Source organism: Ips typographus, linkage group LG2 (genome assembly GCF_016097725.1).
Source record: "Ips typographus isolate SLU linkage group LG2, UJ_Ityp_2.0, whole genome shotgun sequence".
NCBI lineage: Eukaryota > Metazoa > Arthropoda > Insecta > Coleoptera > Curculionidae > Ips > Ips typographus.
The window spans coordinates 26,255,307-26,271,507 of record NC_138423.1 but is presented as its reverse complement, the minus strand read 5'-3'; the positions used below and the strand labels follow the sequence as shown (position 1 = coordinate 26,271,507).

General features: G+C 34.1%; 8 protein-coding genes across 8 annotated transcripts; 3 read left to right on the top strand and 5 right to left on the bottom strand.

The window, feature by feature from the left end:
- Nucleotides 1–859: 859 nt before the first annotated feature.
- Nucleotides 860–6,084, bottom strand: LOC145725083 (large ribosomal subunit protein uL4-like). Its single transcript, XM_081973668.1, has 8 exons — nt 5,926–6,084; nt 5,341–5,521; nt 4,994–5,156; nt 3,977–4,184; nt 3,680–3,779; nt 1,450–1,720; nt 1,102–1,261; nt 860–1,048 (listed from the first exon to the last, which is right to left on the bottom strand). Exons 1-8 carry the CDS (start codon nt 5,926–5,928, stop codon nt 908–910), a joined length of 1,227 nt encoding a protein of 408 aa, XP_081829794.1. The 5' UTR covers nt 5,929–6,084; the 3' UTR covers nt 860–907.
- A 176-nt stretch (nt 6,085–6,260) lies between these two features.
- On the bottom strand, nt 6,261–8,618 carry nopo (TRAF interacting protein no poles). Its single transcript, XM_081973665.1, has 7 exons — nt 8,324–8,618; nt 8,045–8,260; nt 7,731–7,991; nt 7,556–7,678; nt 6,801–7,074; nt 6,622–6,744; nt 6,261–6,564 (listed from the first exon to the last, which is right to left on the bottom strand). The coding sequence occupies exons 1-7, from the start codon at nt 8,434–8,436 to the stop codon at nt 6,325–6,327; spliced, it is 1,350 nt and encodes a 449-aa protein (XP_081829791.1). The 5' UTR covers nt 8,437–8,618; the 3' UTR covers nt 6,261–6,324.
- A 289-nt stretch (nt 8,619–8,907) lies between these two features.
- Arl2 (ADP ribosylation factor-like 2) lies at nt 8,908–9,937 on the top strand. The gene is made up of 4 exons (XM_081973690.1): nt 8,908–9,133; nt 9,207–9,317; nt 9,417–9,579; nt 9,632–9,937. Exons 1-4 carry the CDS (start codon nt 9,069–9,071, stop codon nt 9,845–9,847), a joined length of 555 nt encoding a protein of 184 aa, XP_081829816.1. The 5' UTR covers nt 8,908–9,068; the 3' UTR covers nt 9,848–9,937.
- A 179-nt stretch (nt 9,938–10,116) lies between these two features.
- bai (Transmembrane emp24 domain-containing protein bai) lies at nt 10,117–11,182 on the top strand. Its single transcript, XM_081973678.1, has 5 exons — nt 10,117–10,408; nt 10,464–10,584; nt 10,641–10,711; nt 10,764–10,890; nt 10,947–11,182. Exons 1-5 carry the CDS (start codon nt 10,232–10,234, stop codon nt 11,066–11,068), a joined length of 618 nt encoding a protein of 205 aa, XP_081829804.1. The 5' UTR covers nt 10,117–10,231; the 3' UTR covers nt 11,069–11,182.
- Nucleotides 11,167–12,629, bottom strand: PIG-U (phosphatidylinositol glycan anchor biosynthesis class U). The gene has a single exon (XM_081973666.1). It carries the CDS (start codon nt 12,542–12,544, stop codon nt 11,216–11,218), a length of 1,329 nt encoding a protein of 442 aa, XP_081829792.1. The 5' UTR covers nt 12,545–12,629; the 3' UTR covers nt 11,167–11,215.
- A 10-nt stretch (nt 12,630–12,639) lies between these two features.
- On the top strand, nt 12,640–13,349 carry mRpS24 (mitochondrial ribosomal protein S24). The gene is given in 2 exon segments (XM_081973691.1): nt 12,640–12,916; nt 12,918–13,349. Coding segments are annotated over 2 exon segments (510 nt in total). The 5' UTR covers nt 12,640–12,709; the 3' UTR covers nt 13,221–13,349.
- On the bottom strand, nt 13,309–14,105 carry LOC145725093 (uncharacterized). The gene is made up of 3 exons (XM_081973692.1): nt 13,945–14,105; nt 13,747–13,865; nt 13,309–13,688 (listed from the first exon to the last, which is right to left on the bottom strand). The coding sequence occupies exons 1-3, from the start codon at nt 13,999–14,001 to the stop codon at nt 13,523–13,525; spliced, it is 342 nt and encodes a 113-aa protein (XP_081829818.1). The 5' UTR covers nt 14,002–14,105; the 3' UTR covers nt 13,309–13,522.
- Nucleotides 14,106–14,187: 82 nt separating this feature from the next.
- cbc (protein CLP1 homolog) lies at nt 14,188–16,173 on the bottom strand. Its single transcript, XM_081973667.1, is given in 7 exon segments — nt 14,188–14,610; nt 14,670–14,811; nt 14,869–15,043; nt 15,099–15,289; nt 15,341–15,455; nt 15,457–15,512; nt 15,568–16,173. Coding segments are annotated over 7 exon segments (1,275 nt in total). The 5' UTR covers nt 16,052–16,173; the 3' UTR covers nt 14,188–14,498.
- Between the last annotated feature and the right edge of the window lie 28 nt (nt 16,174–16,201).

Below are 16,201 nucleotides of genomic sequence, written 5' to 3'. Positions count from 1 at the left end.
GCTCACCCTGTACACAATTTTTTAGATTGAATTTTTTGCTCTATACCACTGAAAAGAGCAGTTGAAGACGTTTTGTTTATAACCAAGGTACAGGGTGTTTTCCAAAAACTAATTTTCGATAAAACGGCAGAAACTCCAAAATGTTTCTCAAGCAGTCGAAATCCTTGAAACTAGGTAAGCAAAACTGGTAAATGGTTCTTATGTTATTACCAAGAACATTCATTCAAAATTATTTTTGTTGCTCTCACAATGAAGGATGCTTTAACATGAAACTCACATACCTGTGCATGTAACATGTACCTAATAAGTTTACTGTACTAGAAAGCACTTGTACCTACCATTGAGTATAGTGTTGGAGTAAAATCATCCCACTTCAAAGTGTTCAACCACTGTTGAGTTAGATCTGGTTTTATGTAAAGTAAAAAACCTGACACGGTTGGGCTTTTTCCTGAATTGCTGTTACAATGTGGCTTGAAAAACTTATGAACGGTAGCAAACAAAAATAACTTACGCAAATAACCTCAAGTCTTGATTTTAAACCGTAAAAGTTCATCTAATCCTCAAAAAACTCAATTTCCACAATACAAACTGTCATCACTATTCCCGCCATATTGGAATTTTTTACAAGCACTTTCTAGAATAGTAGGCGGTGGATGCACGTCATCAGTGAGTTTGACGTTTTGAGAATGCATTCGTATTGCTTAGCGATTAGTTGCGCTCTCTTTCTCACACGCGCTTATTAACTGAACGCAATTCTGATACAAACGTGACCTTTTCGATCTCGACGTTTAACGAGTTGTGTGGGTTGTATCATAGCATTCATTTTACGTTTAGAACAGAATTACCAAGTTTTTACTTATTTTTATATTTTATTGATTTAGCTTACAATTTGTTAAATTGTAACCGTTCACTTTTTAGCCGGAGTCTTCTTGGCTGCCGGTTTCTTGGCCTTGGCGGGTTTACTTTTTTTATCTTTCAAAATTTGGGCCCTCCTTTTAGCCTGCAATTTAGCGGACCGTATCACGGGGCTCGATTCAGGCAATGTGATCTACAATTTAGATTTTTTAATTACACGGCTTTGCTGCACTAAAATTAACTTACGCCGCGTTTTTTCGCCAAAAGTTCTTCACGAGCCAAACTCCTCTTCTGAGCAGATAGAATCGCTTGTCTCTTCAATACGGCTGCGTAGGGGTTAAGGCGGAGTAAAGCTTTAGCGTTGGTAAGAGGGTTTAGACGACGCACGCGACGTACAACCTTCTTCCTATGTAAACAAAACCAGTTGTCATTATGATGGTACTCAAAATGTAAAGATGTAATTAAATGATGTAAATATATCAGAAATGAATGTCAAAAAAAGTAATCATGGTTAACGTCATAACCCAGTGCTCGAAAGCATTCATCATGTAAAGAACAATTTAAACTAGAAAACTCAATAAAATGATGACTTACTGCGGAGGTCTCAGAACTGCCTTGATTTCGTCGGCTTTGAGCAAACGAGACAAATCGGTGTTTGCCATTTTCGTTTGCGGAAGGCTGTAGCCCTTCTTCAGGGTTGATGCCGTTTTTAGAGTGCCAAACACTTTGTCCAATTTCTGGAAGGCTGATTGGGTCCAGATGACAAAACGGCCCACGTGACCGCCAGGAGCCAGTTTCAATAGATTGAGTTTGTCGACGCTGATCAGGTCGATTCCCGGAATATTACGGAAAGCTCTGCGGAGTCCTACAAAAAGTCCGCCAGTTTTAATAGGAGAAAATAGTACATTTCAGAAAACTTTAAAAAATTTTGGTGTTGATGTTTTGTGATGTATATTTCGCTTGGCTACTGAACAGCTTGACGAAAAAAGTTTCCACAAATTAATTTAGCACTTTATTGGACCGCTTATACCATTCAGATCAATATAAGTGGAACGAAAAGTGCGCAACAACTAAAACTAATACCATAGACTAAATAATGATAAGTACAGACAACCAGCGCAATGTAATTAAAGTGGCACCCAAAAAGGAAGCCGTTTACGCTTCAAAGGCTTCCTAATGTATTTTCTAAGAGATGGCGCTAATACAGCTCATCATTGCAGACATAGTTGCCAACTTTTGCAGTATTTCCTATAATCCGCTTTCTTTTGCTACCTCATCTGAACTGTGTAAGAAAGTTTGATTTTTTCAAATAAATTTGAGTTAAATTACTCGTATTTTGAAAACTAAACAAGATAAGAATTTCTGGTTTGAGATATCGATAATAAAGATTCTATTTATTTTAAAAGTCACAGGACTCTTTTTTAACGTCAAAACAGAATCCTGAAGGTCACGTGACCGTTTTTTAGTTTCACGTATCTATTTGTAAAATTAAAATTTCATTTTTAACGTCACGTGACAGTTTTTATGTTTAGACTATTTTTTTTTCAAATCGCGTGACTTTTTCAACGTCAAAACAGATCCTGAAGGTCACGTGACTCTTTTAAGATTAAAAATGGAATTCATAATGTCACATGACAGTTTTAAATGTCAAAATGTCATTTGAAGGATCACGTAATCGTTTTTCAGTTTAAACTTATATTTTTATAGACACGTGACCGTCTTTACAGTGCAAATGGCTACGTAACAATTTTCAATTATTTTACCGTCAAAACGAAATCTTAAAGGTTACGTCACTGTTTTAGATGTCAAAGTACTAGGATTTAGTTTTGACGTTAAAAAAAAGGTCACGTGACTCTTTTTACAGTTCATAAACGCGCATAACGATTTTCAATAATCAAACATTTTTTTAAGTCACGTGACTCTTTTTTTTTAATGTCAAACTGAAATCCTGCGGGTCACGTGACTGTAAATAGCGAAAAAAAAATTGTTAAAGGGTCACGTGACCGTTTTTCAGTTTGAACTGAGATTTTTTAATTACGTGATACCTTTTAATGTGCAAATGGTCACGTGACAATTTTTCAATACTCAAATTTAATTTTTTAATCCACGTGACTCTTTTAAGATTAAAAATGGATTTTGTAATGTCACATGACAGTTTTGAATGTCAAAATGTTATTTAAAGGATTACATGCTCGTTTTTCAGATATTTTTAAAGAGACACACTCTCTTTATAATGCATTTTCAATTAAAAACGTGTTGACGTCAAACCGAAATCCTAAAGGTAACACGTGACTGTTTTAGATGTTAAAAATATTATTTGCAGAGTCACGTGACACAGTTCATAAAGTCGCATGACGACTTTCAATACTCAAGTTATATTTTTAAAGGTCACTTGACTCTTATTTAATGCCAAAACGGAAGCCTGAAGATCACGTGACTGTAAATGACAAAATATTATTTGACGGGTCACGTGACAGTTTATCTCGTGACTCATTTTAAGGTACAAATGGTCACATGACTGTTTAAGATTAAACATGGAAATCATAATGTATTAAGTATAAAATGAATATTAAAAATAAACTAAAAATACAGAATAATTAAAGAAAACACACACAAAAACTGTTATTTTTAGCCTAGAAACAAAACAAAAAATGTGATTTGTCAAATAGACAACGCCGCATTAAAACTGATGTTTTTCCAAACAGTTAAAAGTTCAGAAAATGCGTTTAGTGGTGCCATCTCACGCTGCTTACTTAAATTAATTTTCAGTTCCATTGTCACTGTCTATACTTATCATTTAGTCTATGCTAATATAATCACTTACCTTGATCTTGATGGTAGACAACCAAAGGTCCCTTACGTTGAATCCTCCTCCTGTTACGCATTTTTCCCTTACCAGCACGGAAACGCTGACTCTTGTAAACCTAAACCCATATAAACCAACACTTAGAAACAAAATCATAAAACCAACCCAAGTGAGTAAATCAAAATAAGTCAGAGCTTTTGAATGGCATAATCAAGAAAAACATCATAAACACGGACCAAAAGCAATTCATCATTTTTAGTAGTCAAAAAAAAATTAAAAGTCTAATGCTATTCTGTATTTGGGAGTGTATAGTACCTTCTGAATATCAGCCCAGGCTCTGATCCTTCTCAAAAACTGCACCGCCTGCTTGGTCTTGCTAAACTCCTGCACTTTATCAGACACAACTAGAGGCAGTTCAGGAATCTGATCGACCACGTGACCTTTGCTCAAAACGAGAGCGGGCACGCCACTGGCAGCGATAGCGGAAGCCAACGCGTAACGACGCTGGTTGATGTTTACGCGTCTAGAAAAAAATTACCAAATTACAAAAGATATTCTTAAAATACCCGTTGAGTAGGGTACAGAAGTGCAGTTCAGCACTTTTGAAAGTAAAATCACTAGGATTCATAAACACAGACCAAGATAAGAATCATCATAAATAGCACCTAATTGAAAAGTAAAAAGTAACCAGGAAGAAGCATAATAACTCCTGACTAATAAAAATAAGAAAAAAAATGTATGGCAAGGTTCAGAGTAAAAAGGGATGGTACAATAATGCATTAGAAAAGTAAAACAATTGCCATTCCTTTTTATTATCTATACACCAAAAAGAGGGACACTCCTCATCAATCAGGAATGTTAAATTTCCACCCTAAGGAAGAAAAAAGAAGTCACAATAATAAAGAGTTGAAAAAACACTTTTTGAATTTTAATAAAAAATTTAGAACAGAAAAAAGAAAGAATTTTGACAATTGTGGCTTCTAGGCAGTATCATTTTAATTTGTAAATAAACCAAAATCCTAGTCCTATGTATTATTTATTTGTGGATTACTGATCCTTAAGCATACTATTTCAATCAATATGTCCTTTAAAGTTTTTAAATTACCCTACATAAATGCACCAATATTTTCACTATTTCCATATAAAAACAATCTGGTTAGACCCTTATCACAAGTCCACATGTGCAGCATTTGTGTAAATGTGTGTGCTTTAACCAACCATCCAATACAAAAATCACATTGTTTAGGGCTAACATAAAAATTATATTTTTATTTATTTGGTTAGATCATAGACTTATTATGTATTTCAATAAAACATAGATTGAAAACTTACCTATGCCAGCGGCGCCAGGGCTTTGTAGGAGCAAACATGCGACCTCCACGACACATGTTACCAAAAGCACCCTGACCGGAACGATGAGTACCGCCACCGCGTACACGAGGAATACGCGCGACAGCACGTCCGGTACCCCAAGATTCAGCAGAAGTTTGGTGGCCTTAAATAATACACTTTAAAGAAGAGACTTATGACTGAAACTTGAAACTTAATTAAAGGGATTACCCATTAATCAGCACTTTTAAAATGGAAATCACATAGATTCATAAACACAGACCAAAAGTAAATCATCATAAAAATACACCCCAATAATTAATAAGAGTAAAGGTTGAATGGAAACTTACCGGCTTTGTCACTAACGCAATAGGGCTGACGGTGGTTCATCGAAACTTGCTGGTGAACAAAGTTAACAATATCAGGTCTAATGGGAGCCTTGAAAACTGAAGGCAAAGCCACACTGGACCCCTTGACTTCTTCCGATTTTTCATCATACACACTAACTAACGGACGAACCGTTGATAACGCCTAAAATACCATATTCTATTTGAAATCACTTGTTCGATATTCCAGAATAGGAATGTATCACCAGAGCAATGGATTGAATGAAAATATTGAACATCATATAACCTCAAAATTTTGATAGGCTGGTTGCTAATTTTTAGTTTATATATTCCATCTACTAATGTCGTAGACCATTGGGTTGTTTAGTTTAAAATTACTGCCATTTACTCGAAGCCTATTAACTACACAAAGGCAACACATCAAACTAAAGAAATAGGGCCGTAAACAATACACGTGGGCCTTGATTTACCAACCATACTGAACAAAAAACGGCACATTTACCGACTACAACTACACAAAAACGTTCATCAGACTTTAGTAAATACATTTCCGTCATATCAAATAACTCGAAACATATTTTTACTTACCATTTTGCTATAAAAAACTTAATTCTACTGTCGCACTTTCAGCGGACACGACGTCCACCATTAAAAAGAAAGGTTATAGTTTTAGTTGTTGTAATGGCCGCTTGACGTGAGAGCGCTTACTACTTCCGGTGCACACGTTAGACGTTAGGTGCTTATGCGACGTAATCTGCAGTTGGTCACAGTCACAAGGGACCTTTAGGTTTTCCAATTGTTTGGTCATGTGATAGTTTTGCAGTCGATCATATTTAGCGTACTGTGCGCCCGAGACTTTACTGTGACGTCAGTATCAACTTTGCGCCTCAAAAAAGCATTTTGTCAATCCAAAACCCAAGACATTTTATTTTTTGTTTTATTACCAAATTAAATAGCAGTTACAAGAGAAAATAAGTATAAAAAAACCTAACTTAAATCAACAAGAAACTCCGACACTTTTTTGTTGCTTTTGCCAGCATCAGCAGACAACTTCTTAAGTTTAGACTTAGAATGTTTGAATGGCTTCGGTCGTTTAACACTTGACGAGGGAAAAACGTCGTCTTTGGATGAGCCACCCAAACCGTTGTAAATTACTTCAGGATTTGTTGAACGACTAGTCGATGGCACCGAATCGGACTGTAGTTCTTTGTTTTTGAATATTGAAAACTGAAACATGTGCTACCTTGACTTTGCTCAAAATTGCAAACCTCTAGAAAGACTTACTTTATTGTTTCCGCAATTACTTTGACTGGCACTTTTAGCCCTTTGAAGACCAAATAGGCTCATGGTAGATGCTGGAAGTGGAGACTCGTCAATAGCCTTGTCTTTGAGTTTTGAAACTCTAACCTGTTAACATAAACATTAAAAGTACTTCTAAACTAATTTAGTTGCTTTTAAATAACCTTTTTATGAGGCATATCTAAAGGTGGAGTATGGGATCGATCAGACCTGGGAGGCGTAAATGACTCACTTAAATCAATAAGAGATGAATGGTTTTCATTGGGGCTAATAACACGCTTTCTAGTGTAATTCACTGGGCTCTCATTAACAATCATTCTTATACTGTTATTCAGTGAGTCGTTTCGGAACGGCTCTTTAGCTTTTAGTTGACTAAACTTTTCCTTCAAGTATTTTACCTCCCTCTCGTAGTTCAGTTTTAAAGACGCCAACTGTTTTCTAAAAATGTTTAGATATAGATAGGTAGATATTATAGTAATTAAGATAACAAGGGCATTATTTCCTATAATGCCTGTGGTGTTTTCAATGTTTTGTCATCCACCTGAGGGCATTATTTCGTAGAGAACTGATTTTAATAGGTGTCATTATTGATGAAATAATAGCCCTGTGGGATACTAATGATATTAATATATTTTTATAATTTTTTTTTCTTTGCTTTATTAGATTGATTTCAATATTTTTTTTCTAGTTTGACCTTGTTGCAACAGAAATTAAGCAGTCATATAAGCTGTAAAGGAGTGTAAAACCTTTTTTCACAGAAATACACTCAAAACAAATGTGGGTACAAAATTTAGTACAACATACTTATTACAATAATGAAAAAAGTAAAATTGAGTTGAGAACTACTTAATTTACCAATTTAGGAAACAAAGCTAACCCATTACCTTAATAAAACAGTACAACAAAATCAATAACATACTTGGTGTCCTCCTGTTCACATTTCACAGTCATCAACTCCCTTTTACATTGGGAAAGTTCATGTTGGGTTTTTTTGTAATCATGCTGCAATTTCAGCTTTTTCTGTTCAGTATCAACTAAAGTTCTACAACAAATTTTAACAATAACATCAAAAATAAATCAACTAAAAATCTTACTTTTTTAATGTTGCAGCTAAAAGAGCTAATGAATCAATATTGCTTTCGTTCTGTATAATCTGCTCAACTTGCTGTCTACTGGCGCAAATAGCAATTTGTACATGTTCCAAATTTTTTAATTCAGTCCTCAATTTAGTCAGGTCATTTTTCAATCGATTACTATTTTGTGCTTGTTCTTTGAAGTACTTGATTTGCTCTTTCAGAGCAGCTACTATGGATTCATATCTTCGATCTGCTAGTTCTAATTCTTTAACATGTTCTCTGCAAAAAGCTTTCAGCTAGTGCCCTTAAGCAAAAAAGAGCTGTTTATTTACCGTAGAGCTTTGTTCTGATCTTCCACTTCTTTACTCTTGCTAACAACATTTTTGCATTCCTTGTCTTTCAGTTTCATTGAGAATTCCATATTTTCTAGTTTATGTTGGAGAAGTGTAATATCTTGTCCGATGTCATGTGAGTGGGCTACATTTACAAACAACCGAATTAAAGATTTTGAAGACACTTTGGCGCGACATTGTGGGCAAGTTTTTGAACTAGAATGAAGTTTATAAAGAAATTTAAATTATCACAAAAGGTTCTGTGAACGTGATACTTACTTTTCTAGCCAATGCAATAAACAAGTGTAGTGAAATAGATGGCCACATGGGGTAGAATACAAGTCAGAACTTGGGGTAAATAAATCACTACATATTACACAAGTGATATGCATCCTGGTGGTTTTTCTCTAAGATTTTTACAACTATAGTACATTATAGTGTGTTGTACATTCTATGAATACAAATTTCTTAAGGAAAAAAACAAATAAATCAAAAGGTTGAATAAATTAAAAAATGTAAAATTCAGATAAAAGAGAATTAAAGGGACAGAAATGCAGAATATTTGAGAATGTCAACAAAACTAGGAATGGGCGAACTTGAAAGAATATCGATATCTAGCTTCACTATATTCAAGTTAAATTTATTTTTTAAACTATTTCTTTAGAAGATTTGCATAAAAAACGATATTCCCAATGCCTTTAAATTAATATAGCTTTGAATTTAAAAAATAGCTAATTACAATCATGCTTCAAAAATCTCTTCAAAATCGATCGACATTAGTAAGGTATCGAAAATCGAAATGCATGTGAAGCGAAACGAAAAGAAGATGGTTACCGGCATAACCTTATTTCTAATAATAACTTGACTTGTCATGTGAAGGTGGATGCATGACATATTTTGTTTTTGTTTTTATGTTCACTTATTCACTTTAAAATGTAATGTATCAATCAAAATGAATTATTGATTTGCAGTTTCAGTGAAAGTATTTGAACCCTTGTGCTTGCTCTCTTAGAAGAACGACAAAATGGGATTCTTAACAGTATTGAAAAAAATCAAACAGAAGGAGAAAGAAATGAGAATATTAATTTTGTATCCTTTAATTTTAATTGTATTTTTACTCTGTAAAAACTAAAAACTGTTATGCCCTTAACTCTATCTACAGGGGGCTTGACAACGCCGGCAAAACCACTATACTGAAGAGGTTCAATGGAGAACCAATAAACACTATTTCACCCACTTTGGGATTTAATATTAAAACATTGGAACATAGAGGGTAAACTGTAAAATAATTTGCTTCTAGTCAAATTTAACGTACACTTGCTTCTTTTAATCTGTACTGTAACATATTTGTATTGAAAGTGTAATATTTCAGCTTTAAATTGAACATGTGGGATGTGGGTGGACAAAAATCTCTACGTTCTTACTGGAGAAACTACTTTGAATGTACTGATGGACTGGTGTGGGTGGTTGATAGTGCTGATAAACGCAGATTACAGGATTGTATGAATGAACTGCATTCACTTTTATTGGAGGAGGTTCTGGTGATTTCTAAAACAAAGTGTATTGTCTTACAAATACTATTTACAGAGATTAGCAGGGGCGACTTTATTGATATTTGCCAACAAACAAGATTTGCCAGGAGCTTTTGGTATTGAACAATTGAAAGAAACCTTGGAACTTGATAAAATTAAAACTCATCATTGGAAAATTGTGTCCTGCAGTGCTGTGACTGGTGAAAATCTTTTGGATGGAATTGATTGGCTTGTTAGTGATATTGCAGCTAGAATATTCACTCTGGACTAGACAATAAGTTTTATATTTTCATTAATAATTTTTTATATTAACTTATTACTATATTAATAATTAAATATTAAATAATCCTTTTTTTTGGAAGTTTTTCAATTTTTTTCAAGGGCCAAAAAATAGATTTTTAATTTGCAAATTTCTATTAAAACATATTTGTCCCTTTAAAAATTAGTGCTAGATTGCTCAAATTATATGACCTTTCTAGTCAGATAAACATACAAATTCATTGATTTTGACACAACTCGTATACGTAATTGACGTTTGACATTGCAAATGGTTAGGAATGTGACGTTTCGTTTTTATTCTTTTGGGGCACAAAAAAATTATTGAAAACATTTCGTGGCAAAGTATCGGAAATACCTACAGCTTGTAGAACGAAACATGTTTCTTAGGACTGCTCTGATAGTACTAGTGGCTTTTTTTACAACCGTGAACTCAATTTCATTTAACTTAGAACCAAATACGCAGAAATGTTTAAAGGAGGAATTGCAAGGGAACGTTCCGGTTATTGGGGAGTTTGAAGTGTCTGAACAACCTGGACAGCGGATCGATTATATTGTAAAGCTGCCGGTAACTTGGCTTGTGTATTTGTATTAGTGTTGGGTTATTCTAGGTCACAGACTCCAAAGGCCACATTTTGGCTCAGAGACAGGATGTGTCCAAAGGCAAGTTCTCTTTCAACACTGAAACTTATGATATGTATGAGATTTGCTTTTTCTCGCGTGTTCCACAACGTAAGTAGACACTTGTATCTGCTACAATTGCTATGAAGAATAAATCTTTTTTGCAGACCAAAAAGGTATTACACAATTGGTTACTCTAATAACAAAACATGGAGTGGAGACTAAAAACTATGAAACTGTAAGTCATTGTTTTTGTGCTGAGATTGTGGAAATAATTGAGTTTGTTGTAGCTTGGTGAGGCTGCAAATCTCAAGCCAATAGAAAGAGAATTAAAAAGGTTAGAAGACTTGTCAAATGCTATTGTTGAGGACTTTGCTTTTATGAGGAAAAGGGAAGAAGAGATGAGAGATACAAATGGTAAATTACTGCTAACATTTTGTCTATCCTAATAGTAATAAATTATTTTATTTTAGAATCAACTAACAATCGAGTGCTGTACTTCTCAATATTTTCAATTTTTATCCTTCTTGGTTTGGCAGTGTGGCAAGTCTTATACTTGAGGAGATACTTCAAGGCAAAAAAACTGATAGAATAATATAAAATACTTATTAAATATCGAATTTTGGTTCCATTTTGAGTAATTGCATCAGTCTGACTTTGTTTTTTTTATATAAAACAATAAAATGGAATAAATTATTTTGTTAAATAACTGTTTTATTTTCAATACTGGTTACAAGGCATATTATTCTAAACTTAGTGAGAGCTTTTCCCCATCAATCACACAGCTTTTACCATGCTTAAGGTAAAACTCCCACTTAGTGTGAGCAAACAAAATATCTGTGACCAGGAAAATTTGGGAAATTGCATAAGCCAATGTGACACCAAAATAAAAATTTGCATTAGCTGAGGCACAGTAAATCCACAAGTGCCATAACACTGGGGCTAAACAACTGGTCATCAGTAAAATAACACTGATTACAAAGCTTTGTTGACAGTATGGGTATAAATAGACAAAATTAGGTACTAAACTTAATACAAATCCTATATCACTTAAACAAGGATAAGACTTAAATATAGAAACTAAAAACAGTAAAGCTATAGTAAGAATAAATGGCTTATTACGAAATGTTAGTGTCAGAGGCACCAAATACAAAATTGTGGCATTAATCTGGAAAGAATATATAAATAACTCCCTAAAATGATCAAACATTTCAGTGAAAAAATACCAAAACAGACCAATGTTAGGCTGCAAATCTGGAACAGTTAAAATACACCCATACACACTTTTAATAAAACTGAAGTCCCTACCAACATTACTGTTGTAACCAGTTAGTAGAGTGGAAAATATAACAAAACCAACAATAGCCACAGTAGCTTTCCATATACTCTTATGCACTTTAGTAAAAAAAGTAATCAGAGGCAGCACCAATATAATTGGGTAGAATGAGATGGAGGAGCATACAGCCAGTGCCAAACTACTCAATAAAGCACTACCAAACATCATTGTAAACAAAAAAAGTGAAAGAAAAAAGTTGTGAATTCCCATTGTTGAGCAACCCACACAACCCAGCACTGTGTAGGGATTAAACAAAGCCATAGTTAACACATACATAGACACTTTGCCTGCAAAATCTTCCTTTGGTAATGTATCAACTACATCTGATGGAAATGTCTTAGCATCCTGATATTCTTTTTGGAACCCTACAGAATACTTTCGTACACAAAAATACAGCAGTAGTGCAGTTCCAAGATCAAAAGCAATAAACAATAAGTAAACACTTTTAAATATGTTGTGTAACATAAACTGGTAGAAATGAATGGCAGCCGGTGTTTCGTGCAATAAATCTCCTTGGTACGGATCGATATTGTTGTCAAACAGGAAAGCCCCCTCTAGAACGCGCTTCCAGGAGCTTAATGGGGTGGAGACTTCTACATGGTTGGCAATCATTATTTGGTATTTGGACCTCATTATAATGTAACGCAAAATGCCTGCCGTGATTACCAACACTGCTATTCGGCATACTGGATGGCTTTGCTGATTTGTGGGGCTTGTTACATGTTTCCGGGACATGTTTGTTTTTGGTATTTTTACTGTCAAAACTAACCAAGAAAAGGTTTTTGTTTATATCTTTTTTTGAGGTTATGCGTACGTTGTATTATATTATAGAAGAAGAGAAAAAAAGTTAGGTTAAACATTTTTATTTTGGCAATTAGAATTTTGTAGTGAATATTAAAAATGTATTCACCATTTACGAAAAAAGTCATAAAAGTATTAAACCCCACAAAAAACCATGCTATAGTTACTACACAGCTGTTCCACAATACTCCAATATGCGAGAAAAGTCAAGCCGGGCGTTACAGAATCACTCCCAAAAGGAATTTCCCCCTGACCTACGAAATGGCCAATCCGCCTCACACGATCGCCCACACAAAATCCTGGAACTTCTTGGAACACCTCAAACTTACTAGGCGGCCTCAGACCGTCTGAGACTGCAATTGAAGATCAGTTTATTAGGAAATTTATAGTGGGAACTTGGCATGCTTTGTTCGTCAGCGAAGTGATCATTAAGCGTCAGCACAATTTAATTAGAATAGCTGGACTGGTTTACAGAGGAGTATTGCCAAGAAAGATGTATTTTCTTATTGGTTACACTGAAGAATTTCTTAGTTTTTGGTTGCAATGTCCTGTTAAAATGGAAATTCAAACTGTAGCAGATAAGAAAGATGTTGTTTTTAAATACATATAAGATTGTTAGATGAGGATTTTGTTTGAAATTAGACTAATTGAGCTTGAATAGCAAAGTATGTCCAATGAGAGGAAAAAAAGCTAAATAGTGAAAATTGTAAATTATATTAAATACAACAATTTATCTACAGTGCAGTTTGTTTTACTTATGTAAATAGGTATATAGATAAGTTTTAAATTCAACAAAAGCTTGAACATTCTTATTGATTCACTCAACTACACTTTGCCAATAACACCTTTGCTTAACCAAGCATAGAGGAATAATAATACTGAAACAAAAAAGATTTTTCACCATCCTTATCTTCAATTGGAGGTGTCTATATAAGCAGCAATTAAATTTTTCTGTTTAGTTCGCACATCAGCCACATTTTCATTATCTTTTTCAGTACTACAGATAACACATAAAGCCATTCTGGGATTTTCCAAGTTATTCTGTAATTCAGCTGAAATCAATTCATTTGAATTCTCTCTACAACAGAATAAGATGTGTAATGTGTATGAGATTAGATGATTTCAGTTGACCAAACTTTTGAAATTTCAATTTGCCCAGCACGAAACCATTTTGGAAACCATCCTTGTAACCATTATCAAAACTGGTTTGAAAGTTTGTGTCTCGGCCATTTGATAAACCTTCTCTTTGACCAGCCTACATTAAAAAAATAGTCTATTTTTATATTGAATTTGTGTGTTAATTTGAGATAAAAATTGCCTATTCAAGTACAAACCTTTAACATGTTTTGTCGCATTTTTTGCCAGTCAGGATCAGAATTACTTAAGGCCATACTGCAAAAGTTAATAATTTTGTGAAAATGAAAAAATACAGAATTTTGAAAATTTAGATCAATGAAATTGGCAAGAAAATTTGAAATTGAGGTTATGGTGAAGATTCTTCTTTGCGTTTAGCTTTGAGAACTATTCAACCAATCAAGAATCAAGTATCATTGCACTTTAACCAGAGTAACAAGACCTTTGTTGCAAACAATTTATTAATTCAAATATATTTTGCAATTTTTCACACACATAAAAAGATTACAAAACTAAATAAATTAACATTAATAAGGGGTGATCAATAAATGTTATGGTCAGGTCGCCTATGGATGGCAATTGTCACAAACAGCCTATGTCTAACATTGCAAACAATTATTAAATGACAGCTGTCAATCCGCCGGTTTGATTTCAAACTATATAGGATCTTATCAAGGGCTCTACGCAGCCAACTAGGACCATAACAATTATTGAACACCCCTTATTTCATATTCAAATAACTAATTTACAAATGTTAATGACTATCCATAAACTGCAAATCAGACAACACCAAAATATTATTAGGTAAAGGTTTGGGTTGTGGTGAAAGAAGGGTAATTGTCTGGCGGTCCGTATCAACATTGGAACTAAAAGAATTGTACAAAATAATTCAGTGACTTTTCCATACCAAACAGATTATACTTACACACAAACAAACCCTGCCACATGTGACAATATCACATCCTCCTCCTCTTTTTCTGCAAAACTAACTGCCAATATATTGTGTGAAATTGAAGGGTTTGGGGTTAATAGCACTACTTTAGTTAAATGGTCTTCTGGCTTTGTTCCTGTAATGGAAAAAAAAAACATAACTATTGGAAATTAATTTAAAAGTGCTAGTGTACCCATAGGGAGACAAGAATCTGGCAAAGGAGGGGCACCAATTTTAAAAATTTTCAGTTCAGACCATTTCAAATCAAAGGAGTGAGGGTATAGTTGATTCTTAAGAGTTCCATAAAAATACTCTCTAATCCTTTGGTCCCTTGCCTCATTTCTTGCACTCTTAGTAAGTTCTACAACCTAAAGACATCTCTAAATTATTTATAATAAGATGTAGCAAATGCAGCACACTTACACCACCACTTTTTTGAACAAAAACAATTTTTACATAATTAGGCATGTCTCTGACTAACTCATTGTACAATCTTTCTTGATCCAGCACTAAAATGACATCAACTTCAAATGCTTTTCCAGAGTTTAAAAGCTGCTTGTAGCCTTCCCCTTTAACCCAACCACAAGTATTTATTATCACCCCAGAATGTCTAGCTGTAAATAATATATTTAATCAAGGCAATCAAATTGGAAGCTAAGAACTACTTTTCTTATTCATCTCCAAACGTTCTTTAACAGTAGCAGCTAACTGGTCAATAATCATACTATACAGTTTTGGATTTGCTGATGCACTTTTTTGTCCATAGTTGTAAACTAAAGGGAGCTTCTTGTGAAAACCCTTCATCTATTGCAGCTGGACGTTCAATCACCAAAGCTCCTAAACACATTAACAATAGTTTCCCAGTCAAACTAAAAGCAAAATTAATTATTACCAACTGTTCCTGGAATTGAAATACTTCCTTGACCAACATCTAAATCTACATAAATGGGTCGGCGTCCCATTCTAACAGCATAATTTAACAGTATTCTACATACAGTAGATTTGCCAACATCCATAGGACCCACTACCATAGCAATAGGACCTCTTTTATTGTCTTTTTCGCTATGAGCTCTCATTATTTCCAAAGCAGCATGACAGTTGGAGTACAAAACCATTGGGGTCTCTTTTGCTGTGTAAATAACATCAGTTTTACCTTTAACTTCTATGGTACAGCCTTGCCAGGTGAATACAGCTACTTTAGCGCCTGAATTAAATTCATAGGTTTTGCCTTTTACTAATTCGGTGCCAAAAATTTCCGCCAGACCACTTTTCAAAGTGAGGTATACTTTTTCTCCTTTGGTTTCCACTTCAAAACGTAACTCTTGGTCCGGTTCCAATTTAAATTCTTGTAGTACAGATTTCTTGTTTTCACCCATTTTAATTGAAAAAACACGCAAAAGAATACCAATTTAAAGCAACTTTGTTTTTTTTACTGTTTACAAATTACTCAAATCAAATTAGTAAATTACAAATATTAGGTTCTGTGTTCTTCTTCTTATTTAAAAATAAAACACATTCACTTCACA